This window comes from Aythya ferina (assembly GCF_964211825.1).
Source record: "Aythya ferina genome assembly, chromosome: 2".
Lineage (NCBI taxonomy): Eukaryota > Metazoa > Chordata > Aves > Anseriformes > Anatidae > Aythya > Aythya ferina.
Window position 1 is genome coordinate 139974040 of NC_140297.1, and position 26975 is coordinate 140001014.

The 26975-nt window shown below is 39.4% G+C and overlaps 1 protein-coding gene across 2 annotated transcripts; it reads left to right on the top strand.

The window, feature by feature from the left end:
• The first annotated feature begins 4 nt into the window (after positions 1–4).
• Positions 5–24385, top strand: DCAF13 (DDB1 and CUL4 associated factor 13). 2 transcript variants are annotated; one of them, XM_084510611.1, is made up of 11 exons: positions 5–140; positions 1344–1543; positions 2787–2894; positions 4968–5057; positions 5968–6123; positions 6830–6907; positions 10643–10725; positions 12733–12897; positions 15701–15836; positions 23102–23265; positions 24080–24385. In XM_084510611.1, the coding sequence occupies exons 1-11, from the start codon at positions 71–73 to the stop codon at positions 24165–24167; spliced, it is 1338 nt and encodes a 445-aa protein (XP_084366737.1). In that variant the 5' UTR covers positions 5–70; the 3' UTR covers positions 24168–24385. The 2 variants fall into 2 exon arrangements, with proteins under 2 accessions (XP_084366737.1, XP_084366736.1); XM_084510610.1 differs by lacking the exon at positions 5–140 and adding an exon at positions 401–528.
• The last annotated feature ends 2590 nt before the right edge of the window (positions 24386–26975 follow it).

The window sequence follows — 26975 nt, forward strand, 5'->3', positions numbered from 1 at the left end:
GCTGCGGCCGGCCCGGCCCATCCGGTCACATGCAGGAAGGAAGAGGCAAGGAGCCGGGCGGCGCGGCGCGATGCGGGTCAAGGTGCTGAGCCGCAACCCCGACGATTATGTGCGGGAGACCAAGCTGGACCTGCAGCGCGGTGAGCAGCACCCCCGGGCCCCCCGTCTCTCCCCCTCCCCGGACCCCTTCTCCCCACCCGGTGCCCTGCTGCGTCCCCGAGGCGGTGGCAGCGAGCGCCCCCGGCCCGGCCTGGCAGCACCGTGAAGCCCCGGGGCTCGCCGCTGCCCCCCGGCAGCCCGCCCGGTGCCCCCCGGGCTCCCCCCGGTGCCCCCCGGGCCGCCCCCGGGGCCGCCCCCTCGCTGCGCCGCCGACAAAATGGCGGCCGCCGCCCGCGGCCCGCGAGAGGGGGTGGCTGTGCGCCTCCTCGCCGGGCTCCCCCGTTGTGGTTTCGTTTTTTTTTTCCGTAGTGGCAGTAACGCGATTGTAAAATCGCCACCCGTTGTCAGGAGGAGCGGGATTAAGTCTCGGCAGCATTAAATCAGTCTAGGTTTTGAGGACAGGGCACCTATTGCATTTTAAAGTCTGTGTACATTGCTACCGGCTTGATGCATGGGCTGTGTGTGTGAAGGGGTGTTGTGACTAGCACTTTGTTGTTACTTAATTGTGGTTTTGTACTTACAATATGGAAAAATATTATTAAAGTTACCGACTGGGGCAGCTGAATACACCTTAGCTATCCTATCAGGACAGGCTGAGAGAGCTGGGCCTGTTTGGCCTGGAAAAGAGAAGGCATGAGGGGAGACCTCATTAATGTGTATAAATATTTAAGGGGAGGGTGTCGAGAGGATGGAGCCGGTCTCTTTTCAGTTGTGCCCAGCAACAGGATGAGAGGCAGCAGGCACAAACTGAAGCACGGGAGGTTCTGGCTCAATATGAGGGGGCACTTCTGTACTGTGAGGTGACAGAGCACTGGGACCCAGCTCCTTTTCATCAGAGATTTTAGAGGTCTTAATGTACTTCGGAAATCAGTAGACTAAGTATTAATTCTCGGTGAATGATCTGTTGCCAGTTGCTCTACTGAGTTTTCAACCTTCTTGCATAAAACAGGACAGTGGTGACAAAAGCCAGAAGCTCCACGTCAATGCCCACTGTCTTTCATCATTTTATTGTAGGGTATGTGTACAGATGCAGAGAGACCTTTGCTTTACAGATGTAAAAATCTCAGTGTCACAGAAAATTCTCCCACAGCAGGAAAATCACCTGGAAAAGATTTCTAATTCAGTTCACCTTGACCTGTATTGCACATTACAGGTTTCTAATGTCTGTGTTACTCTTGTTGCAGTTCCAAGAAACTATGACCCCGTATTGCATCCGTTTGAGGTTCCACGGGAGTACACCAGAGCTCTGAATGCAACAAAGCTAGAACGTGTTTTTGCAAAACCTTTTCTAAGCTCACTTGATGGCCACAGAGATGGAGTTAATTGCATGGCCAAACATCCAAAGAGTTTGTCTACAGTACTGTCTGGAGCGTGTGATGGAGAGGTAAGCTGCAGTTATAAACCACAACAAAAAAGGTCTCTTTCTTCCTTCTTTGCGCCCTAGTTACATTTATTTTGTGTTTTTGTTCAGCCATGATATTATATTCTGTTCAGATGTGATCTTCTCTTCAGAAGGTGCAAGTTACCCGGTATGGGACAGCGTTCCTCAAACTGCAGGTTGTGACCTCCCAGCACACAAAGGGTTTCAAAAAGCTTTAGGCAGCAGCTTTAGCTGTGAGCAGGGGATTTAACAATTCCTCGGGATGGAGCAGTGAATGTGAATATTTGCAGTCCATAATGATTGCTTTTTGCTGTTCCACACCCCCCTCCAAAGAAGGTGAACTGCTGTAGTCAGAAGATTATGTCAAGTCACATGAGCTAGGAGGAAGGGACATGTGATCAAAACCTTTGTGGGATAATAATTTAACATACTGAAAAAAATGCTAATCCTGTATTTGTTCATAATGTTTTAGATAAATATTAAAAATAAGCAAGGGTACTCTAATTGGAGTAATTTGCATTTAAAAATTATGCTTGTTGTCTCTGCCCTCTCACTCATACCTTCTTCATTTTGATAGCATTTGTGTGTTTTAAAGATGTCTTCTTGGTTGCTGCTTGCTTTTTATAGAACATTCACTTGTTACACAGCAGTGCTGGGGAGACTAACCTTTTCAAAGAGGAGAGGGATAAATTTATATGAAACATTGGACAGATTTCTTATCCACTGGTAGAGCAACTAAAGTATGGGATACTAACAATACATACAAATGTAAAAATTGAGCTCCTCTGTGTTTTTTTTTTTTTTTTTTTTTTTTTTTTTTTATTAAATGGACACAAATACTTTGAAACAGAAACTTCCATGGGAGGTGGATATCATTATAAAATTGAATACAGCAACTGGAATGAGAACATTCACTTGGTTACAAAGGTTATTTCCTTGTGCTTTTCTCTTTGAAGAGGTGTATTTTGCTAAAATTAAATTGTTACTGTTATCTTTTAGCAAGAATTCTAGTTGAAAAATAGGGGAATGGAAGAATAAGGTAAGTATGCAGCTTGGGTGGGAGGATGGGGTAAAAAGCAAAGAGCTGCACTTTAAACAAATTTTTGTGAAGAAGGGAATAAATAAGTTTTAACTTTATAAAATCTGGCCAGTGTTCAAGCCAGCTATGCCATTTTGTTACAGCATGTGTGATCTCTTGTACTTGTAAAACTTAAATAACTACAGAATACTTTTTCATTTTTAACAGGTTAGGATTTGGAACTTGACCAAACGACAGTGTATTCGTACGTTACAAGCCCACGAAGGCTTTGTTCGAGGCATGTGTGCTCGTTTCTGTGGTACATCATTCTTTACGGTAAGTATAGTGTCTTTCCTTTATACCGTCTAACAATGCAGAGTACCTATTCACCTTTTTTTTTTTTTTTTTTCTTTTTTTTTTCCAGTGAGCAACTTATATTTAAATACTGCATAGCAGGGAGTAAGTTATTTTAGAATTTGAACTCATTTATTCAATTTGTCTGTGAACCTGACAACTCTGATTAAAATATTACATTTGGTGTTGTAATATGGATGTTGTTCAAGACTATGGAAAAGATAATTACCAGATTATTGCTAAAGGAGCCATTTAATTAGAATTTGAGTAATCTAATTTTCATTAAAGAAGCAGGTAATTATGTTTGTTGAAGAATTAGGTTAAGTTCATTGGAAGGCATGCAAATGGTTACTTCTGTGAATATTTCTATAGCCTGTGGTTAAAGATAACCTGATCTATTCAAGATGGCTTTGGTTGAGTAATTATGTCCAATAAGGTTGTGTTAATAAGACTTTATTCATTTGTATCAACCACAACTAATTCAGTTGCATGTAAGCTGTTTGGAAATAGTATGTCTTCCTGATTGCACTAGAACAATTCTAAGATGACAAAATAAAAAGAACTATTTTTAAGGCTAGAGTGTATGGGGGTTTTGCATCTTCTGAGCTCAACAGAAAGGAAATCACTCACCTTCTCCCACAAGAGCTATTTTAAGTGCTATATATTTATTTTTTTTCTGAAGTAGATACCAGGTCATGAGGACAGTAGTTACAATGCTTTCTGCTTTCTTAGCAGAAAATTCCAAATTACTCCAAATTAGAATCCCTTTTTGACAAGCTTTCTACCTGAAAATTGAGAGAGGGGAAGAAGAGAAGTAGTGCTATCAGGAGAAGTAAAACATGAACTAAAAGATCACTGTACTGCCACACAAAAGCTTGTGCTGGCATTATACAATAGGTAGCATGGGATGAGGTAACTGGAGCAACTGAGGTGGATTGACTTTTGAGGGGCCATCTGATTAAGAACCACAAGATGTAGCCTAAAATAAGCAGTCACTTTACAGCTTAATTTTTTTCCTTTCAACCCTCGTAGTATCTCTTTTGATAGTTGGAGAATATCCAAAGTGACAACGAGGTGAGAGACTTTTTTTTTGCCAATGTTTAGACAAACCTTGCTTTAAATCAAACTTAGCATAAAAGATCCACATATGAAAATCCCATTCAAGCAAAATTTGTTTAAATATAGCCAGATATAAAGATTCTGGAGCCAAGCATGCAGCTATGACTGTCTTTGGCTCTGAAAATAAATCAGCAGGGCATACTGTTGTGTCTTCATCCTAGCCAGGCACCCATACAACCTCTTGCCTGCTTCTTCGCACTCCACAGCAGTAGGATTGGGAAGAAAATAAGAATAAAAGTGAGAAAACTCATGAGTTAAGATAAAAACCATTGAATATCTGAAAGAAAGAGGTGGGGGGGAAATCACAACCAATCAAACAAGCAACAAAAAGGAAATCACTCACCTACTTCCACAAGGAGTCAGTCTCTCAGCAGCTACCTTGGAAGACGACACCTGTCTCCTTTTTTCTTCTTCCTCTACCCCAGTTTTTATTGCTGATGCAGTGTTTTGTGGTATGAAATGCACCTCTAGCCAATTCAGGTCAGCTGCCTGCATCTCGTCCCTCCTCTTGCCCACCCCTAGCCTAGTTGCGGATGGGGGTGTCAGACATGACAACCGACAGGGTGGGCAATCAGAGAAAACCTAGACACTGCGCAGGCACTGTTCAGCAACAGCCAAAACATTGGTGCTGTCAGCACTGTTCTTGCCACAAATCCAAAGCACAGCACCATATGGGCTGCTGTGAAGAATGTTAACTCCATCCCAGCCAAACCATGTGCCTGTACTTTGTCAGTTTCTAGTGAAATAATATGACAAGGAGAACTAACCTGGTGCTTGGAGGTATAAAAGTGAGCGATGAATAACGAGAGCACTTTACTTTTGTATATGTCATAGACATTTCCTTTAGAAAGGCTGCCTGTACTTTGCAAAGATGACTGGTAAAGTAGAGAAAATATATTTATGTAAAGCCATACGTGCTTTCTCTACTGTATCCAGGTTGGTGATGACAAAACTGTGAAGCAATGGAAAATGGAGAGCCCAGCATACGGAGAAGAAGAAGAACCAATTCATACAATTCTTGGAAAGGTAGTAAATCTAAGTGCTGATTTCCCACTTTTCTTCTTTTGAATTAAATTTGAACCAATTCTTACATAGCTTTTAGAGGAGAAATAGGTTGATATCACCTGTTATCACAATGTGTTGTAAGGTGATGGCATTAAATTTTAAAATGGCACTCTTAAAATTATCTCCCAAGTTTTTATTATATTTATTTTATGTGTAACTAGGAAGGAATACCTCAAATGCCATCAGAGAATGCTTAGTATAGATTTGTCTATACTAATCATCCTTTTTCTCAGAACTCATCAGATCTTATGTTGTCTGTTTCTCTTCATCTGTTGTCAATGCTTAGTCTTCATTAAATAACTTTATTTTCATGCCGTACCTCACAGCCATTCAATACAAAATTTTGACTTTACGTTTTAGTCTACTTTTGTCAGAAATAAATATACTTCAGCACCTTGAGCTGATGGTAAGCTTACTTTAAGAAAACTGAATGTTTTTTTTATAAGTAGATATCTTGAAACAGTTTAATTATTTTTATGTGTAGGAGATACTTTCGCTTCCTAATTGAAAATTAACTGCACTCGTAAAATTCCCATTTGCTTTAAAGTTGGCCATACTTTGTAAATGGGCTTCTAATGCCAGCTCCATTAGAAATTAACAAGAAATGCATGCATGCGTATTAAATGAGCACGCAGAATAAATGCAGAAAGCCACCCTGTTGTGTAAACATACATCTAATTAGACTTGGTTTCCTGCAGCAGTGGTGACTTGGTTTTCAGTAATGTAAATGAATAAAGACATGGGAGGTTGATATTTAATGATCTGTTGATTTTTGTTGTTGTTGTGTAATAGAGCGTATTTAGGCATTTATTTATACATTTGGTTTTGCAAGTTTTCTTTTTTCTTTCTTTTTTTTTTTTTTCCTTTAAAGACAGTGTACACAGGAATTGATCACCACTGGAAAGAAGCTGTTTTTGCCACCTGCGGCCAGCAAGTGGACATCTGGGATGAGCAAAGGACCAGTCCCATGTGTTCATTTACATGGGGTTTTGATAGCATAAGCAGTGTAAAATTTAATCCTATTGAGGTAATTTTTTTATTATGTATTGGAAATCAGTGTGTTTTTTCTTGATCAGTATAAGAGCTAAACTCTGTTAACATTGTCTTTAACTGCTTTTTCCAAATGTAAAGTTTGTTACATGTCTTCACATAATATGTAGGGGGTTGTATATATATATTTTATGCCGATATTGCCCTAAAAGATTGTACCATATATTTGCATCCCTTTATCTTTTGTTTCTGTTAATGGGGGAGAAGAAGAAAAAAATGAGGGTGTTCTCTGTTCTGCCCACAGCAATACATATCCTGTACCTCAATTATATCATGCTATCCGGTGTAGCAGTTGTGTGGCTGTGGAGCTCTCATCTGTGGCAGCACTTATTGCTTGTGGCAGTAGCTTCTCCCCCTCTTCATGGCAGAACAACCACATCTGATTGCTATTCTCCAGCAGCTCTTGGGTGGGCTGTGTTGGTAGATGAAGTGCATAGAAAGTGCTTGTTACTTGTAGAGAGGACTGGGTGGATTCTGAATTTTACTGGGACAATTATTTGAAGTGTTTTTGCTGATTAATTAGCTGCACACAAAGAACAATTAATGTATTTTCTTAATTGGAAAAGGAACTGCTGTTCAATTATCAGTGTAGTGAAATAGTTTAGATGTCTAATGTAAGCTGTTGACTATGCTCTAAAAATCTTTATAACATACACTGATTATTTATGTATTGATTTATTTAGACATACCTTTTGGGAAGCTGTGCTTCTGACAGAAATATTGTGCTGTATGATATGAGACAATCAACTCCATTAAAGAAGGTAATTTTTGCCTTTTATTTTTAACAGAAGGTTACGGCAGTAATAATTAATATGTAAATAGTCTAAGTGTTGATGAAGACAGAGAATGGGAAGCTCTGAGCCACTGAGTTTTCATCATCTTTAATTTTGAGTCTTTTAACTGAGTTCGAATTAATTTTGAATTTTAAACCAGAGCTAGAAGGGCCTTTTTCTGCATTCAGACGGGCTGTCATGCTCACTCTGTTATAATTCTTGATAAAGTGCCTGACCTGACAGCAATTTCACAATAAGAACTTTATGTTCTTGTATTGCATTGTGTCTGTGTGTGTGTGATTTTTATTTTTTTCTCCTTGCTTGAAGGAAACAAGGTAATTTCTAAGGCATTTCCTTTCTAGCAGTGGAGAGCCTTGCTCTGCATTTAAAAGGGTGTTTTTCTTTTTGTGTGGAGATAAATCCTTCTCTGTGCACCTAGTGTAAACATTTCAGAACTCCTTTGCAGTGAAATCAAAATTGTATTTATACGTATGGAATTTTACCAGTGACATGAAGATTCTTACTAATCTTTAACAAAATGTATGTGTCAATTCAAAACGAGAAAACAGTAATCTAGGTAGAAATATTAACTGCTGTGTTTTTGAACCCCATAGCTATCTTTACAATTTTTCTTCTGACCATAGAATATTATGGCTCATGACTATACTCTTAGTATCCTTATGAGTATCCTACATACTGTCTGTAAAAAAGGTGCTCTAATATACACTAGAACTTTATAATGGTCTTTCACATGGATATAAATAGGAATGTTGGTGGCGTAACAGTGTTTCTTTCTTTCTCTTCCTGTGCCCCAATAGTTTTTAGTGAAGTTTCACTTGGGCCACAGAGACAGTGCTTAAAAAGTTTACTTTTTAAAAAAAAAAAGCCAGCTGGAGACCTGAGCATCAAAATAAACACAGCCAGTGCTATAGATCTGCAGTTACAAGTTAAGGGGATGTAGTTTGAGCTTTTGTGAACTAAGTTTGAGTCTAACAATTTGATGTGTCATTTATATGTGATTAATACATTATATAATATTTAATTAAAATTATAGACCATTATATATAAAAGTGCACCTGTATGTGCACCTATATATGCATCAAGTATATAATAGGTGTATGTACATAGTTATATCTCACGTATAACTAGTAAGCACCATGCTTAGGCACATCTCCTGCCGTAAGAGTGTAACTGATAATTGCTTGGTTGCATCTGTGGATGCAGTAGCTTCTGTTGGGTTCCTGCTGGGATAGGAATGATTCCCCAGTGGAGAAAAAAGTTTATGCCTGTTTCTGCCTTGAGAGCAAAGAGCTCTGTAACTCCCAAGAGAAGGATGCTCCTTACAGGGGCCTGGAAGGATGAAGGGGAGCACGCCTGTTGTATGACAAGAGGAAGACATTTAATAGATGTTAGTGTACTTGGAAACTGAAAGATGTGCTTGTGCAACCTGTGGGATCACACAAGGAAAGAACTTGGGATGTTTTAAAGATAGACTTTAACATTTGAAGAGCTTATGGAAACTTTGTTATTCATGGCCTGAAATAGTAACAATCTGAGACGCTCACCTCAATCAAAAGCCTTGTAGATATTAAAGGACAGATTAATTACTTGGGTGGTCTGGTTTTGTGTTGAAGTAATCTCAAAATCTCCAGGCTCTTTCTTAGCAAGTGCTTACAGTTAGATAAACCAAGGTAGCCAAGTCTTGGGAACTTCACAAATTTGTCTTGTCTTAATAGGGGCTTTTTCCTATGAAATGACTAAACGTATCTATAGTTGATTAAAAATAGTTTCAGAAGTTGGTTCTGCTACAGGTTTAGATAGTTCTGAAATGCTACTACCATCCTCACAGTGACTTAAATCAGCCCAGGTTGCCATACAAAGCTGTTACTAAATGTAATGCTAGAACTGTACAGGCACTGTTTTCATTCCAAGTGCCACTGCTGCAATAAACTCAATGCTTTAAGTTTGGGTGGAGGAATCACAAAGCAAGATGTGGAACATGAATTTGACCAAACCTGACCCCCTTTGAGAAGAAGGTGGATTTTCCAGCAATATTAGGCCTACTTTGTGTTATGATTTAAAATATTTATTATACATATTATGTGTTTCAGTTAGTGTTGTACTCACTTTGCAATGCCTGGAAAACTTGAACCGAGAAGATTAAAGAACTCTTCTTGATCGTTAGCTTCCCGTATATATATACACACACGCACAATATATACACACAAGGTTTATAATTAGAAAAACAATACTGAATCTGAGTAAGCTGTAGTTGTCACACTACTGTAAACACAGGGCCCTTCAGCGGCCTATCCTTGCAGTTAAGTCACTCTTTAAAACAGAGATCAGTTCACGCGTCTGATGATTACATTCTGTTCTGGGTACATGTGATTTCTGAAAATGAGCAGTGTTTTGCAGTGCAGACTTCATCTCATGTTGAGTAGGATAATGTCATGTAGGAAATGAGGATTTATGGAGAATGCGAGTCATGAGACTATGAACACACTTAAAAAGTCACGATCCAGATCTTTTGTGGGGATTCAGTAGGGCTCATCAACACTAACTTGCTTTGAAATCCTATTTTTTTTTTTTTTTTGAATAATGAACACAATCATACAATTACATTTTGCTGTATGTCTACATATTTATGGTGTTTGGTATAGTGAAGTGAGAACAGTTTGGAGTACCATAGCGTAAAATAAATGAATTTCAGAATTTTCAAGTAGGTTTATGGCTGGCCTGCGTTGTTATGGAAAATGTTCAGTTTGTTAATAAGTTGAAATTATACCTCTGCTTTGTGTCAGGAATACAGTACAGGAGTTCTTTCTAAATTTTGAAAGCTCCTTCAAGACTCAGCAGAAGCCAAAGCTGTTGTGTCATTCTGGGTGTCAGATCTCCTCCTTCCCCACAGCAGCCCAGTAGTCACTGCCTCCTTCAAGGTGGAGGCATCCAGCATGCAGCTTCTTGAGAGCTCTTGCCAAATCCACTGTTCCCTAGCAGAAGGGTCTTGTTAGTCAGTCATCAGCTGCATTGCTCCTGCTTCAAGCCAAGGCAACCTTTTTGCAGCCATCTGCTTAACTAGCAGCAAGTAAGTCTTACAAATCTGTAGCAGGTAACTCACAGCTAATACAGGGACAGTGAGGAGTAAGTTATAACACAGTAACTGCTGCACGCATTGCTCGATGCTTCAATGAGAAATGGCACCTGGCCTGGAGAATTCAGGAACTGCAATTTTAGAGATAAAATAAGGAAGGGATTGCAATAACTGGGAGAACATCAGGATGTTACAATCACTTTGCAGATTCCAGATCATAACATTGCTTAAGGACCATATCCTCTGAAATAACCATTTATTTGGGCATGTTTGTACAGTACTTAACTAAAGTTTTCTGTGAATATAATGAAGTGAAATTCTTAAGATGATCCCAAGTTACATACTAGTTTCTAGATAAGTGACCGGTAAGAAGGATTTTATTCCAAGATGATTTATGGAAGAAAATTTAATTTCAGTGTAGCATGAAGCAATGGGCATGTGATGAGAGCTGGGGTGTCTCAGTTCCAATTGTAACACTGATAAGTAAACATTATCATTTATGTCACTATTACTCTACCATAATTCTGTATCTAGAAAGTGTTTGCTTGTCTCAGTGATATAAGAAGCTTTGAAATATAGCCAGTATTTTATTGCCTGCAACAAGGTAGCAATGTGTAAATATCTTCCAGGTTATCTTGAACATGAGGACAAACACACTGTGTTGGAACCCCATGGAAGCTTTCATTTTTACTGCAGCAAATGAAGATTACAAGTAAGTGTGATCCCGATTTTTGATAATCCTGATTGTGTTATGGGATTTTTTTTGGTATCTTAGTGATTTACCATCATGTTAAAATACATTTTTAAAAAAGCTACTTAAACTCTAACTTTGAACCACTTAAATAGTAACCTAGTGAATTATATGAATTGTAGACTCATTGACTTAAAAAATAAATAAGAGTAGTGGTAGACTGCCTCTTTCAGCACCAGAGTGGGGTGAGGTGTGGAAGCACTCTAATTAACAAAAAATGCAGTTAAGTCTGTGCAAGTATAGTTTACAGTAGGACCTGGAAACTAAATAATATTGCCAGTCCAAGGCAATATAAGTATTTATTTTCTTACCAGCTCATGTGAAGCTTGGTATATTGTACTGATTAGCTATTTTGATGAGAACATTTCTTAAAATTAATTTTTTGTGAAACAATTCCAAGGACTGCAGTACTTATCCTTTCAGCATCTCACAGCAGTATTTTACTTTTGGGCAATACTATTCATGTGAAGAGCTAATCTGATATTGAAAAAGCTGTCTCTTCAAAACTAGGCCACTGCAAAATGTGCTCCATATCCTTGTTTCCAGGAAGTCAGTGATCTAACAATAGATCACTGCTTTCTTCTAGAACACAGGGATTTTATCGCTTATCTTAAGGCTGTTTTTCCAAGGAAATAGAATCTGGCCCAGACCTTGAAAATGGGTGTTGTATATAATGTACTGCTTTTCACATTTTTTTGGTTATGGCATGGTAAGGCTACCTGACCTGTTTATGTCATTTTTTTCCCCCACACTAAACTGAAATTGGTAGCTGTTACTGTAAGGGGCAATTCCCTTCTTGCAAACTAAAACAATTAATGAGTGCAATGGCAAATGTACAAATCAACAATATGCCCAAAGTGTTAGCTAATTACATAGAGCAGCAGTTTAGAATGTGATGCTAGCATACTTTTTCTTGGGGAATTCAGAAGGAAAAGGAATAGTTGCCAATAAGCAATTGAGTAAAAGACATTGAATTAATTCCAGCTATGCATTCATCTGCAGTAAGGAAGATGGGGAGCCTGCTGCTAAATTACAAGTTTTTAATACAGTAGTTCTACTAAACAGTATACTTAAATCTGGTTTCATTAAATGCTTTGTCTGTAAATCGTTGTGGTTTATTGGCACCCAGCAAATTAATGATCTAGGCAGTTATTGTGCCTTGGTATGTGTCAGTAGGCTGCTGATTCAAAGGAGTATGGGTAGACATCACCTGTTCTTCCTGAGCTCTGAAGTGCTTAAGAGGTAACCAGCTGAGGTCCAGCAGCTATGTTAATATTTAATGTAAAGCTTTTCTACAGGCATTGTAGACAGTGTAGTTCTTCAGCTCTGCTGAAGTAGTATCCCTGTGTTTTGAAGGACTAAGCTTTTCTTGGGCTTCTACAGAGTCACTGGTTGCCTGGTATAAAGACAATCAGGCTGTAGGAAAGGTTGCCAACCGAATGGGAACTTCCCAGTAGACTTTGAGTAACTAGGAGATCCCATTACGGGAAGATCTAGAAACCTGGCAGAGTTGAGAGTGTTGTCATAATAAGTAATTCAGAGATGCTTGTTCACGTTATACACTTAAGTCTGAAGAAGGGAGTATGGTTGTTGGAGAAACAGGTCAGTCAATGACCCAAAAACAGATGCTGAAGGGAGTGGTGGAGACCTATCTGTTCTTTGGGAGTGAACAAGAAACCTGGGTCCTGTTCAATAACTAAATCCCCTGCTTAGTAAACATTTTTTCAACCTCTAAGCACTACATCATTCTTTCCTTTCATGTGAAGTGTTTAGGTGTCACCTGATAATTACTTCCTGATATTATTTCACTTCAACACCTTTACCTTTTATGTGTTACTTGCAGTTTTAAAGCATTCCCTCTGCAGTACGATCTGTCTTCAATGATTTGTGTATGATTAAAGTAGCAAAAATGCGCTATTCACTTACAAGTGGTTCAGATATTAAGTTGTTCATGTGTTTCTTTTAAAGCTTATATACTTTTGATATGCGCTTCCTCTCATCGCCTGTCATGGTGCATATGGATCACGTGTCTGCTGTTCTTGATGTGGATTATTCACCCACTGGGAAAGAGTTTGTCTCTGCCAGCTTCGATAAGTCTGTCCGCATATTTCCTGTGGACAAAGGCCACAGCAGGTGAGTGATTTTACACCTCTCTCTCTTGCTTTCATGCATCCCAGTGACCTCCCTCCCCAGGCCTCAGAATTTTTAGTCGTTCCCATCTTCGTTGAGGCATTCACTTCCGTGAGTATCAAAGTCTTATTCTGTATGTACCTTGAGATTGACAGGTCAGGTAATCAACTGATAATTCTGGAAAATATGTTAGTGTAGAACTTCTGTTTAACAAGTAGCACTGCTGATGCAATTTTGAATTAAAATTAAGGTGGTGTACTCTAGATACAATGCTTTATTTGTCATTTTAATTCAAAGGTATCCAGAATGGAGGCTGTGTTCCTAAAGAAGCATTTTTTTTATGGATTATTTGTTTCCTCTTCTATGGTGTGATACCACCTCTTGTATACATCTGGATTTTAGATTTTTCCCCTGTTAACAATCTGCAAATTCACACTTCTGTTATGGCAGCATGCTTTCTGTGACATGATTGCTTTCCAACAAGATGCAGTATCAGTGCTGATTTACTGTCCTTATGTATACTTGCTTGTGTTTTACCAAGATAAATCCTGTATTCTTCCCCTGTCTGTGTATCTTTAGTGTTTTTAGGTCACTTTGTACTGTGTGTGTCACCACAGAAGTCTGCAGGCCTTAAAACATTTTAGTGCTTGGTTTTCTGGGACTAGCTTCATCCTATACAGATAATTAGTGAAGACATCCCATGGAAAGCACTGTTAATGTGGGTTCCTGAGGATCAGTCCGGGACACTTTTGTGATCGTATTCAGTGCACTTTATTACTTTTTGTTCATGCTGTGCTAGTCAGGTTTTGAGTCACGTGACAGCGCTTTGAATACAGTTCACTTTGAATTAGTTTCTCATGTAAGATTTCATAAGGCAGTGTATTAAATATTTTGCTGAGGTTCAGATTGGATCTGCCGTGTCTCCATTACTATTATTATTTTGTTTTTCAGTTTGATGAAAATCAAAGCAAGTTATCAGGCCTGTCTGGTATCATTTGTTCCTCATAAACCTACTTTCATTATTCTCTGTCAGACTTTTTTCTTTCTTTATTAACTTCACTTTTTCTTTTGCTTTCCTTTGTCCCCCTTCATTTAATCTCCCCCCAAATTGCCACTTGTTTAAGTTTGAGTTGGCTGTGTGGGGGGGGGGGGGGATGAGGAATTTTGAATACTGACTGGGGGAGAAATATATTTTTGTTACTGTTCGATGTAGTTATGTATACATTATGCAACATGTCTACATGCTCCTGTACCTGTTTAGGGATTGAGAAGGGCTGTTTCTATTTTCTTTTATGACTAATCTACAAGTAGTTCTACTATTTTTTTTCTTGTTTTCTAATAGTATGTTAAATATAATTAGGTATTCCATCTCTCCTTTTATTTTTTTTTTTACTTTAAAAAAAAATAATCATCTTGTATTATTAAACAACGTGGTTCACATCTCTTGTGTTCCACTGATTTTCTTTTCTCTGGAATGTTCATGAAAGTGGTGCTAGGCAAAGTTTAAGCACATCACTGAGAGGAAGTGAGCAGATCCCATAATGCTAGAAGAACAAAAGACTTTATTCCACATTACAGCAGACTATTGATAAGGAAGGCATTTTTCCATTTTGCTCTCTTTTGCTCCCCTTTCTCTTTCACTGCTTTTCTCCTTTTCTGTCTCTTTGTAGTCGCTGTAAATATAGTGAGGAAGAGCCTTACAAGTGGACAACTTAGCCTCTTATAAGCTGACTAGGGCATTCTGGGACACTTAAAATTCTTTAAAAGCTGGACTTATTCAGAGCTGCATAGTTGAAGTGAATCCTGTGGAATAAAGAAATGTCTCCAAGCAGAAAATCTGATCCCTCTTGGAAAACTGAGGACAGTTGAGTGTATCTTTAAAAGGAGATCCTGACTGTGTTCCAGTTAACTCAGACATTTGATCACTCACCAATTTGAAAAACTCCTGACTTCCATTGCTTTCTGTTTTATTTTTAAAAGAAAGCTTAAGTTTGGAAATTGAGTAGCCGTAAGAAGTAAGATCTCGTATGAAGTTGATTTAAATTCTGTAAATTCTTTGTAAATGGAACCGAATGTCTGTGTGAGTTTTTTAAATGACGTATCCAGGTTATATGGCCATCTTCTCTTGTGTTTTTCCTTTCCTGGAGAATGGTAGTTAATAACTGGTGGTGGCAGCAACGGGAGAGACAAAGGCTGAAAATTCAGAGTAGGGAAAGGAAAAATATTTAGTTCCCCAAAGGTATGTGGAGAAAAGTTTGTTACTGAGCCAACTAGTAAAATGAAAGTAAATACAGAAATGCTTCTGAAAACATGTACGTACTTACACAATATTAAACGTTAATGTCAGCATAACCTGATGTGAGCAGGGATGTTTTCAGAAGGTTATTGTGCTCAGTCTTTCAAAAGCTTTGTTGTTTTTGTAGAGTATCACTTGAGTGTGAACTAAAGTGGTGGTTAAGCTTATTAAAGCTTATTTAAGGTGGTCTATTGATTACATTTGTTTTTCTTGCAACTCCCCACAGGTTCCACCTCAATCTAGTTTTTTTCGTGGCTCTTGAATTGTCATTGTTCCTGTATTTCCCTTCTGTTACTACTTGGATTTTACTTGTAAAAAATAACTAGGTAGAAGAAAGAGAAAGGTCTCTTAGCTGCGCCGTATGACTGATACGCAAAAGGGATGAGTACAAAAAGAATCAAAAACCTATAATAGATTTTGCCACAAACAGAAAACTTTCTGCTATTTCAAAGGTAATGTTGGTAGAAAAAGTGATAATAAAGTATTGAAAAACGTTTTTCTTCACTTTAGGGAGGTCTATCACACAAAGCGAATGCAGCACGTCATCACTGTAAAATGGACTTCGGATAGCAAATACATTCTGTGTGGCTCAGATGAGATGAATATCCGTCTGTGGAAGGCTAATGCTTCTGAGAAACTGGGAGTGGTAAGATACATGTTCTGTTATCACAAAACAGTGCTTGGTGGTTTCTGTTTTTTTTGTTATTACAACTGGTTAGTCTGTCCAACTTCTAAAAACTTGTTTCTAAAGGGAAAATGTAAAATTGTAGTTTGACATTTGCATCTAATTTGAAAACTAATGTGTGATATAGCTCATTGTATTTACTGTGGCTTTTATTAATAAGATTACATGCCTGTGTATTGCTATACAGGGTGACTATTTCGTCTTTTTTAATTTTAACAATAATCACCACTTCTAACTAAACTAGAGTTTTCTATCTTGGTACTACAGGTGAGTAGTCATCCCATTGCACCAGTGAAAAAGCAATAACTTCCAGTTCTAGAATGTAGCCATACACAAGTTATTCTACTGAAGCGTAGGGTTGCTACTTTAAAAAAAAAAAAAATTAAAAAAAAAAAAGACTGGTTCAAGTTTAGTGCATTCTATGATAAGCATATGCATTGTAAAATAGATTACTTGCATCAATGCATAACTGAGGTTGTCATTAAACTATGTAACTCAAATATTGAGTGGGCAAGCTAGTCTGAAGTCCTTTTAATTCAGCGTAGTCAGTTTGGTTGAAGCCTTCCTAGTAGGAGCAGACATCAGTCTAATTAATGTCTTGTCTTTTTCAGTAACTCTTGTTCAAATGATTATATATAGATAAAACCAAAATGTTCTATTGCAGTTAGCACTTACATAGATTCATCTGCACAGTTGTATTAAAGTATTGAGTAGCTTTGGAGAACGAATTTGACACTTTGTCCACTGGGAGTAGTCCCTTTACGTAGCTTCATGTTGTTAGGGTACCCGGGAGGTGCTTACGTGGCTCTTTCGGAGCCCATCAGAAAAAGCAGAGCTGTCAAACAATTCTCAGAGGAATTCCTGCTTGATCTTGGGATGGAGTGAGGGGGGAGGAAAGGGATGCTGTAATTCAGGGAGGAACATTGTACTGTTAAGGGGACGGATCTATTCCGTAGTTGTGGCTGGGGCTGCTCGAGGTGAGGCTCCATCAGTGATAGTTTCTGCATAGAGGGGCTGGTGGGAGTGCTGGGGCTGCAGCGTGGAGTGGGAAGGTTCATGGGCTGTTGTGCCCTGTGAAGGGCTGCATGTGGAGCAGCACACCTAAAACAACAGGCTTATCTTTAGCCACGACTCACCGTAGGTATTCAGGAGACCTGTTATCTTTCCCATCCTTGCTGTACAGCTGTATTTTTTTCTATAGCCTGTACAATGTGTGTGGTTACAAACTCTTATTTAGGTGGAATTTCTTTAATGGACTAACTCTTCTATTGTGTTTAGGATGTTATTTTTTCCCTGTTTTGAACTGATCCTTGGAATTTTTCCAACTAGAGCTTCAGTAAAACATTTAACACATAAATATCAGCCCCATACTTACCAATTCCAAGGACTCTGCAGTGTTCATTACAGGCTTTACTTTTTCATATAAATTTTATGTTAAATTTGCTCAAACAGTGGAGTACTGGGCAGCATTGTTACGTGTTTTCCTGTTGGCATATCCATAGCCTCACAGGAAAACCCTTTTCATCTGTTTTTACAGTGTTAGCTGAAATTTTCTCTCCTTCTTAACTATCTTCATGCTTGGTACAGAAGGACCTTTCTGTCTCTCTAACATGCTGTTCCAGAACAGCATCATCTGTGGTATTTCTGACATGCGCCTTTGTTCTGTACCCTTTTTGTGAAGGACAAGTGGGTAAAAAGAATGTCAAAAACACAATTTTCACATAGAATGATAGTATTTTAAAGTGCGTTCTGTTGACTACTAGGTGGTAATGGCTCCTTTTTTATGAAAGAGTAAGGATGCTTTGCTCTGGGTAGTAACTGGGAAAATGAACACAGCATCACAGGAATGTTATGTAGCAGAAGGACTACTTAGCTATTGTTCCAGTATTCAAGATGTAGGGTGGTGAATTACCTTCTGCTCTTTTCTGTGGTATTTACACCAGTGAAAACTGGCAGGAGATGGGTCTGGAAAAGGCACTATCAGTTACGACTGAATTAACAGTCGTGTGTTCCTTCACCTGACGATGAATCCTACACAAAATGCCCTGTATGTGTTTGTTATGTTTTTAAGCACACCACTCCTGCTTGACGTGCCTCTTGGGGGCTGTGCAGAGGACTCAGTTCTACTGCTAAGGGGTCATAGGGATTTTCACAGCATCTCCTGGAAAGAGTCTAGTGGAGGGCCACAGAGATGATACAGGGCCTGGAACATCTTCCCTGTGGGTAAAGGCTGAGAGACATGGGTCTGTTCAGCCTGGAGAAGAGAATACTGAGAGGGGATCTCATAAATGTGTATAAATACCTGAGGTGTGGGAGACAGAGGGATTTGGCCAACCTCTTTTCAGAGGTTTGTGGGGACAGGACAAGGGGCAATGGCCACAAAATGGAGCCCAGGAAGTAACGCACCAGCATGCAAAAGAACTTCTTCACGGTGAGGGTGACGGAGCACTGGGACAGGCTGCCCAGGGAGGTTGTGGAGTCTCCTTCTCTGGAGATATTCAAGGCCTGTCTGGATGCCTACCTGGGCAGCCTGCTCTGAGGAACCTGCTTTGGCAGGGGGGGTTGGACCCGATGATCTTTCAAGGTTCCTTCCGACCCCTACAGTTCTGTGATTCTGTGTGTAGGGGTTTCTGACAAAGATCTTCAGCCACCAATTCCCAAGGCAACCAAGTCGATAGTTACCTTTAACCTGTAGGTCAGGTGGCATGTTTGTGTGTTTTTTTTTTTTTAAATCAGAAATGAAAATTCATCCTGCCATTTAGAACGCACAGCTTGTCACCTTGCAACATCGAGAGGCATTTAAAGGAAGCAAAGCTATTCAGAAATAGGGGAAGAACTTAAAAGGGACAGCGAATTATGTAGAAAAACCGCTCTCGTTTCACATGGGTGACACTAATGAACTTGTGAAGAATTATGTTATAATAAGAACAGAGAGTGTTTCACAGCCCTGTATCTTGTGTGGAAATATGTTCAATCACGATGTTGTCGAAGCCTTGAATTTAGTAAGATGCAGAATATGAATATTAAATTAGTAACTGTCCAGAGCTGATAGAGTTGCTATAAAAGCTTTTGGAAGCAGTATGAAATTTTATTTTATGTGTTTAGAGAAGAATTGCTACAAGGACTTTGGGTGGAACCTCTACAGCTCATCCCATTCTTGGATATACCCTGGGAATGTCACTTGGATGCAGGCAGCTGTGCTAATCCTTGCTCCATCCAACTTGGTAGTTCCTGCGGTTTTTAATGTTGCAGGTGTTAATGGCTGTTTATCAGATTCCTCTGCTTTTCTTTAGCACCTGCTCTTTTTTTTTTTTTTTTATTAGAGGCCTGGCGTTCTTATCTTCATAGACATGTGCTAGCTCTTTTTGTAAAAGTCCAGTTCTTCCATAGTCTGTGGCTATTTTTTGAACGCTTTGAATATTCAAAGCTGAACACTCAGTAATTCTGTCGGAAGTGTCAGAATGTGTCTTAAATGCTTAGTTGCTTGGTCTGCTATTTTTCTTAGCTGAGAAGATTTGATTGAATGACTCATCCAAAGGTCACCGTATTTCTGATATAATGCCAACTTCTTGTAATACATTGTATTTAAGATGGATATTTTGGGGGTGGGGGTGGGTAGAAAAAGAAAAGTGATAATCCAACCTTTTTTTTCCTCTTTTTTGGTCACTTAGTCTCGTTTTCAGCATTGCTGGGATCCGAGGAAGTTAGGCTGAATACGGTATTTAGGTTGTGACTGATGAACGTTTATCCAGTTGGAGAGTTGCACTTTCTGAACTGCGGCTACCCCAGCAGTCATCAGTTCTGACATGCATGTTTCTTTTGTTTTTTAATGTATTTGGCACTGCAGTCATTATTTAAAATCAGTGAAACATTAAAGGAAGAATCAACGTCTGGAGAAGCCAGGGGCATGCTGTGTCTCCGCTCACTGGCAGTTAAGTCTGCATGGGTTTTATGTAGGGGTAACAAAACCCAAATCTTTCTGTTGGATCTACTGCAGGAGTTGTTTTAAAATACTTTGAAGTGTTTAGTTGTTGTTTTATTTTTTTAATAAAAAATGATGTATTTTTTTCCCAGTAGCATTCTGAAGCTAAACAGGACTTCACAGGTTTTATTTTTAAGGCAGTAAACGTCTAGCTCTGCGTGTCTTGAAATGAAAGACCCAATTACAAGAGTTTTAAGATTCTCCAGACTGTTAAAATACTGTACTTTGTGGACTTGACGTGTACCTGAACTTGGCATGTTAAATACATGTGAAGCTTTTGTACTTGTGGTCTTGGGGATTTCTGAAAAGGGGTGTGTGTGCCTTTGGGTTTGGGGAAAAGAAGGAAAAGAGTCTCGACTGAGGGAGAAGACTGGAAAAGCAGTAATAGAGTAAATTTCAGTTAACAAAATAGAATACATCTAATTAATATGAAGGGAGAGAGATATTTTTAATTATAGTGAAAGCAATGAACCATCAGTAAAACCCGAAGGTGCATTGTTCTTCAGTACACTGACACATTAGAAAAATCCTCCACCTGCAATGTTTTTGCAATGTGTGTGAACGTCAGTAATATAACTTCTGTGACTAGCAGCAGCACAATTTGGCTCTGCTACCTTTCCAAAGTTGCTAAGGATCAGGCAGAGCACTGGACAACTGAAGAAGAAAATTTCATGCTTGTGAATGATTTGTGTCTCAGCGAGTGTAACAGAGTTGGAACATGGGTTTTCTGCTTTCCTACAAGGTGCAGAAATGGCTTTTGAGTAAGAACTGAAAAAGATTGGAGAAAGTACAATTACAAGGCTCGGTGTTGTTCTAGCAAAGTGCATCAGAACTGTCTGAGTGATTGAAGATCCTTTCAGGCTCCTTCTAGTGTACAGTCCCATTGTGTGAGATGAGGCTGATAACAAGCAGCAGCAGGTACTGAGCGACACAGCATTCTTCTGAGTGATCTGCCGATGGTAATTCAGTGCACACGTAGCCTCATCCCTTTAGCTACGATTTTGTGCTCTCCACATCTACATCACCTTTTCTTGTTTGTTGTCTGTTTAGATGTAAAGAACCCGTACGTCTTTGTTGCCAGGAAATAATGAGTAATGAACTTAATGGCAATAAATTCAGAAGACAGTTTTCATCAAAGCAGTGGAAAAATTTTAAACACAAGCTACAGTGTAGAAAATTGCTGGGATATGTTTGCTTTCTAAAAATATGTTGCATCTGTGCTCTGTCTGCCCTAACCTAGAAGGGCAGCCTGGAGAGGACTGATAAACAGCCAGTTCGTATTCCCATGCTGAATTAGAGGAGTCTGGTAGTGAGTGGGATAGAGTGCTACAGATGCAGCCCACTTTAAAAGGAGCATGGTTTCTGGAAGGTGATTGTAGCTCTTCAGTCAGGGCTCCACAAAAATGCTTACCTTCCTTCTGCCCAGGGGTGTGCGAAATAGCTAGCCTCTAGCATCTGGAGGGAGGAAAGAAGCATAGGCAGGTCACTTAGGGACACATCTTCCTCTTGCTAACAACTTGTGTTTTAGGGTTATTTTCTCCTTTTTCACTCTAGGTATTCACTGTGTAGTACGGCTGTTGTAGTGGCACCAGTCCATTACTTTTCCACCACATGATTTCTGTTTTCCTCATATAGGAAGGAAGTTCCCCATTCACATTAGGATGTATGGAAAAAGGGTCAAACATCACGTTTCACTCATGATGTCACGTAAATACAAATTTTTTACACTGCAGGGTGTTCTGGTCCTTGTAAATGAAATCTTGAGTCCTGCTAACCAGTGCTGCATTTATGGCATCTTCGTCAGCCCAAAAGCAGTACGGGAAGCTGGTCTCCTCAGCTGTCTGGGGTGAGCTTTGTAGCATGACTTGCAAGGAAGAAATTGGAATTCGGTACTTAATTGCAGTCCTCCTTCTTGGCTATCTGGTATTTAATACACTGCTTCCCCCCCGCCTCCCCCCATCAGATAGTCACAGCCTGGCATATGGGGTGCTGGTGTTCGGTGGTTGGATGTGAAGGCACGAGCTACGTGCCCTTCTAGAAGCTGCGTGGCATGTGAAAATGGAATGAGACTCAAACATAACCACTGCTTAATCTATATTAATTTTTTAAATAAGATATCCTGGGTGTATCTTTAATTTACAGATTCACCTCCTGTCTGTAGAATCATCAAGGTTACGCTAAATCAGCAGCAATTTGCTCTTCTTAAATTGAAGAAAAATCATTGCATTTAATTAAAATAAAAGCTTTTTAATTTGGATTATGTTGGCAGTTTTCCGCAGAGTGGGAACACCTGGGATTTATTGAGAAAGAACCATCTCTTCAGGCTGGCTCACTAGAGTAAATTTCACTAAAAAGGAGATTGTTTTATTGGGTTAGGATTGTAGAATTTACTCACTTGCAGTTTGAGAGGTTATGATAAATATAAGTAAAGCAGACGGATTTCATTTTATGAACATGATGGTGTGGGCAAACAGAGGTTCAGAGTGCTGTGTGTATTGGATGCCTGAAATAAGATCTTCGTGAGTCGTGAGCAACTCTGCATTTGGTACCTGGAGAAACCTCTGTCATATGGCTCGGGTTTACCTGCTTTCAGACCATTCGTGGTATTTTTGACCAAAATTGTCTGAGTATTATAAACTTTTTCAGAATTTATGGAATATTATAACAGAAAATAGTATAACAGAAATCACTTCTAAAGATAACCTCCAGAGTGGAGAAGAAATAGGGGAAAAAAAAGACGTCTCTCAGTTTGTGTTGTTAATGGTGTCTTGGATATAATTGTAAATATGAATGGAATTTGTGTCCTTTCGTGATTGTACCATTTCACCTTTATTTCACGTGTTTATGATACTATGTTATTTTTAGCTGTGTGATGAAAGCTGGAACTCCCCATGTGCCACGTAGGCAAGCTAATACTTGAAATCTCATATGTACAGTGTGCTTCCTAATGGATCCAGGTGCCGGATAAGATTTAGGCCACATGAAGAGCTGTCTGTAAAGCAGTTCATGAAGACAATTCGTTTTTAGCATTTGTACTTATACTGACTAGTGGTTGAAATGCCTGCAAATCTTTGTTTCACAGTGGAAGTTGATCATCAGCATTGGTTAGGAGAGCAAGCGGGCTGATCAAAGAGGTTTTACTGTCTGCCAAAGTTCAGTGTTTGTAGAGAAACTGTAGAGAAAATCCTGACAGTTAAGTCCCTGTTCTTCTGTGACATGCTTGTCTCTGTTATTTTCCTTGTAGCTGGCACCACGAGAGAAGGCAGCTATGAACTACAATCAGAAGCTGAAGGAGAAGTTCCAGCATCACCCGCAGATCAAACGCATAGCTCGGCACCGTCACTTGCCTAAAAGCATATTCTGCCAAATCAAGGAACAACGTATCATGAGAGAAGCTCGTCGGCGAAAGTATGTCTTCCTCTTCCATCTTTTTGTCTTTGTATTAATAAAATGCATCACTGTGGTGCTGTGGTAGCAATGCATGGGAATGTTAGAGCTACAGGGTGTGGGAGGAACGAGTATGAGCTACTTCTAACATCTGAAAAGTGATCACGAGCTCTGGATTGATTAACCTTTGGTTATTTAAAAAAAAAAAAAAAAAAAAAAAAAAGAGGCAGGTGCCAGTATCAACAAGGACTGGCTGCTTCCCAAAAAAGGGCTGAAGAAACAGGATTGAGTATCATGTTGGAAAGAGCCACAGTGCTCTGATAGGTGTGACATGATGCAACACTGCAATGGAAACAGAATGAGGTGTGGGTTATTGGGGTTTGGCATTAAAAACAAAAACTCCAGGACGAGCGTTTTCAGTCACCTGGATCGCTGTCATATTGGAATATTGGAGCATAAGGTGGCATACTTTGCTGTAGCCATGAAATTAACAATAAAAACAAAAAGTGATGGGTTTTAGTCAACTTTCTCAGCTACCTGTGAATTTAAGCAGCAAATTCAGCTAACATGAAAATGAAGTAAGCTGGTAAGCTGTGCTCCCAAGAAAAAAAGTCAGTTTGAAGCTATTCTAAGTTAGCCAATGTTAAAGATACTTTTTGAAGGGACAATCCTCCTTCTCAAAAGAGGAAATGTGTTGTTTTTGGCTAATAAAAGCTAAACAATTCTTAAATTATTATTACTTTTTTATTTTAAGTAATTTCTTAAGGAGGAAGCTGGTATTGGTTAACTCTTTGTGATGATTACTGAACTGTGTTTTTATGCTTTCTGTTCCTAGGGAACTGAATCGTCGCAAGCACAGCAAACCAGGATCGGTGCCAGTGGTGCCAGAGAAGAAGAAACATATTGTAGCAGTAGTGCAATAACTGTTTTCGCATGTACAAAATCAAGACTGTTAAAGTTGCTAATATTAATAATGACAGTTGAATAAATATCTTTTTGAGCTTATTTAAAGCTTGTGCCACCTTTCATCCAGATTATACAAGTTACATAAAAACCAAAAACTTCTTTATGTGAGACTTATTGTAAGCCTCATATTTGAAGTTTGTATTACAAAAATAAAAGTTTTGCAATTCTCAAGGTACTTGTAGCCCAAAGTTCTTTGTTGCTGTTGTTGTCTGGGAAATGCTTTGCTTCTCCTCCAGTGGGATGAACTCAGCTTTTTACTGGCAGTACTGGCGAGGTGCTCAGACAACAGTGCTGGAATTCAGCTGGGCTTTTTAGGCGGAAGCCTTCTCCTGCAGAAATGAGAGATACTAAATGACCATAAATATTGCTTAGTATTTTCCGTAAAAAAAAGTGTTGTTTTTTTTTTTTTTTTCCCAGCCTTTGTACTACTGTGCAGTCGGTAACTGCCCTTCCTTCTGTCCCTCGAGTTTATGCACAAAAAATAACTTATGAACCCAATTAGAATAAACTCCATATTTTAACTTTTTTATTTGCTTTAAACTCTGGAAATACCATTTTGAGTGCTTCTAGCACCGTGTAGGTAAGATTCCTGGATCATCGTGGCAAAATTATGGCTTTTTGGTGATAAGAGGCCATAATGTATCTTTCACTCTGGATCGCTTACCTTATGGGGCAATGTAGGAAGAGAAGCAGATCTGAAGAGCATAAATAAGTAGGATGATGAGAAGCAGTGGAACAGATCAGGGAATAGCCTAATGCTGGCTGTGTGCCTCTTGTACTAACACAGTGCTCTCTGTGCCAAATACACTTCATTTCCTTCCTGAAATATTGAGAAAATTGACAGAGAATGTGCAGTCCAAAGTATGGCTTGTGAAACAGCTGTAGTCAAGTCCTGAGCGATTTGCAAAACCAGACTAATTTTCTGGAATTTGATTAAAATTTTCCAGCCTTGGCTGTTTCTGTTGAGTTGGTGTAGTTTGTTGTTGATTTACCGAGTCGTGTTATCCTTTGGTGTGAATGAGCCCTGCCACCTGGCCTTGGTGCAAAACTCTGAATGCAGCTCAAGAGTTCTCAGTCCTGAAGTGAGGTTGGTCACAAGATGTGGTGGTACCAATGTGGAGCTCCGCTGCATGGTAGAGGCATGACCAAAGCATCTCTTTGTGTTCAAAGACCTTTCTGCACTGATGGTTTCAAACAGACCCCAAGCAGAGCAACTCGAAGGATCAAGGTTGGTTAAACTGTTGCTACAGAGACTGCAACCACATCGTACAGAAAAAAAATTTTAAAGGTAGCAGAGTACTCGGAGGCCTCACATGCCAGTGTATTTTGATATGAATACCTTTTCTGTTTCCAAATTCAGTGGATGTTGTCTTGTACAGAGATAGTAGCCTTGACATTGAGTATACTCAAGTGGCGCACCCTCTTGTAGCATTCCAAGAAGTCTGTTCGCAAAAATTGAGTCTTATGACTTCCAGAAACAAGTTATTTGTAAAAACAGTGTAGGTGCAGGCTGGGGCTTTCTGGTTGGAAGTCATTTGGAATTCTGTGGGTTTGCTGTCTGTATGCTCAGAGGATCCCTGGCCATGGGCTTGTATGCCTGTAGTGCTCGCTGATGTTGATTTGTGCCTCTTAAAAACCCTTACAGTTAGTCTCCAATGCCAAAAGTAGGTAATACCACAGCATTCAGAGTATTCTGTTTTTGGTTTTGTTTTGTTTTGTTTTGTTTTTTTATTACAGTAGTCAAGTGTTAGCTCTGTGCTTGCAATGAGTGCTCACACAAGTCTGTCATGGGCCATCACTGAAATGGTTTTGAGGTTGTGTTAAAGGAGCTGGAGTGCTTAATTTTTCTGCTTGTTTTTTCCCCTTGATGGTTTGAGAGATGTAATCAGGCCTCATCTTAATCACCTTAAAGACATTGCCTAGCTTTATCCAAACCATTGTGTATGAAAAGGGCATGGATACACGCAGATGGACATGTGTATACTTGAGACTATGTGGAATGAAATTGTTAGCATCACATAAGGTACAGAAAATATAAAGAAACTGTTGAGTGCTTTTGAAATTTTGATTTATGTAAAAAAAAATAAATAAAAAAAAATGGGGGGAGGTGATGGACTATTTGTTAAGCAAAATAGAGTGCCCGCATGCCTGTTGCTGATTAAAAAAGATAACATCTGTATGTACAATTACTTCCAGAAGATATTTAAAAATTGTTTCAGAAGAGAAATAGCTTTTGATACAGAAATATTTAAATCAGTGTTTACACCCTTGGTGCATTTGAGCTGTTTGATGATAAAGCACCTATGAAGCCATGTGCTGGTTTGGTTGAGATAGATTAATTCTCTTCATAGTAGCTGGTATGGTGCTATATTTTTGCACTTGTAATTAAAGTAGTGCTGATAACATGCCAGTGTTTCAGTGGTTGCAGAGCAGCACTTACCCTGCACAGAGCCAAGGACTTCCCAGTTCCTTGTGCTGCCTGGCCAGTGATGGACTGGGGGTGCCCCAGGAGCTGGAGGGGAGGTGGGTGAGCGGCTGCGTGGGGCTTTGCTGCCCGGCGGGGTGAAGCCACAACCCATCACTGACACTTCAGGTGTGTTACCACAGCCAGGCTACACCGCGATAGAGGTTTTTGAATAAAATAATTCATTCTCCTGTCTGTGTTCTGGATACCTGGTACAAACTAAACTGCCACTCAGGGTGGAAATAGGTAGAAATTTTAGAGCAACTGAAATGATTCCACAGAACAGGTCCCCCAGTGTCTG

Bases quoted from the DNA above. Each gene is read 5' to 3' on its own strand.
- DCAF13 (XM_084510611.1), top strand. From the start codon at position 71: ATGCGGGTCAAGGTGCTGAGCCGCAACCCCGACGATTATGTGCGGGAG. The intron at 1,544-2,786 runs GTAAGCTGCAGT...CATTTTTAACAG, and splicing joins CTGGAGCGTGTGATGGAGAG to GTTAGGATTTGGAACTTGAC. The intron at 12,898-15,700 runs GTGAGTGATTTT...TCTTCACTTTAG, and splicing joins GTGGACAAAGGCCACAGCAG to GGAGGTCTATCACACAAAGC.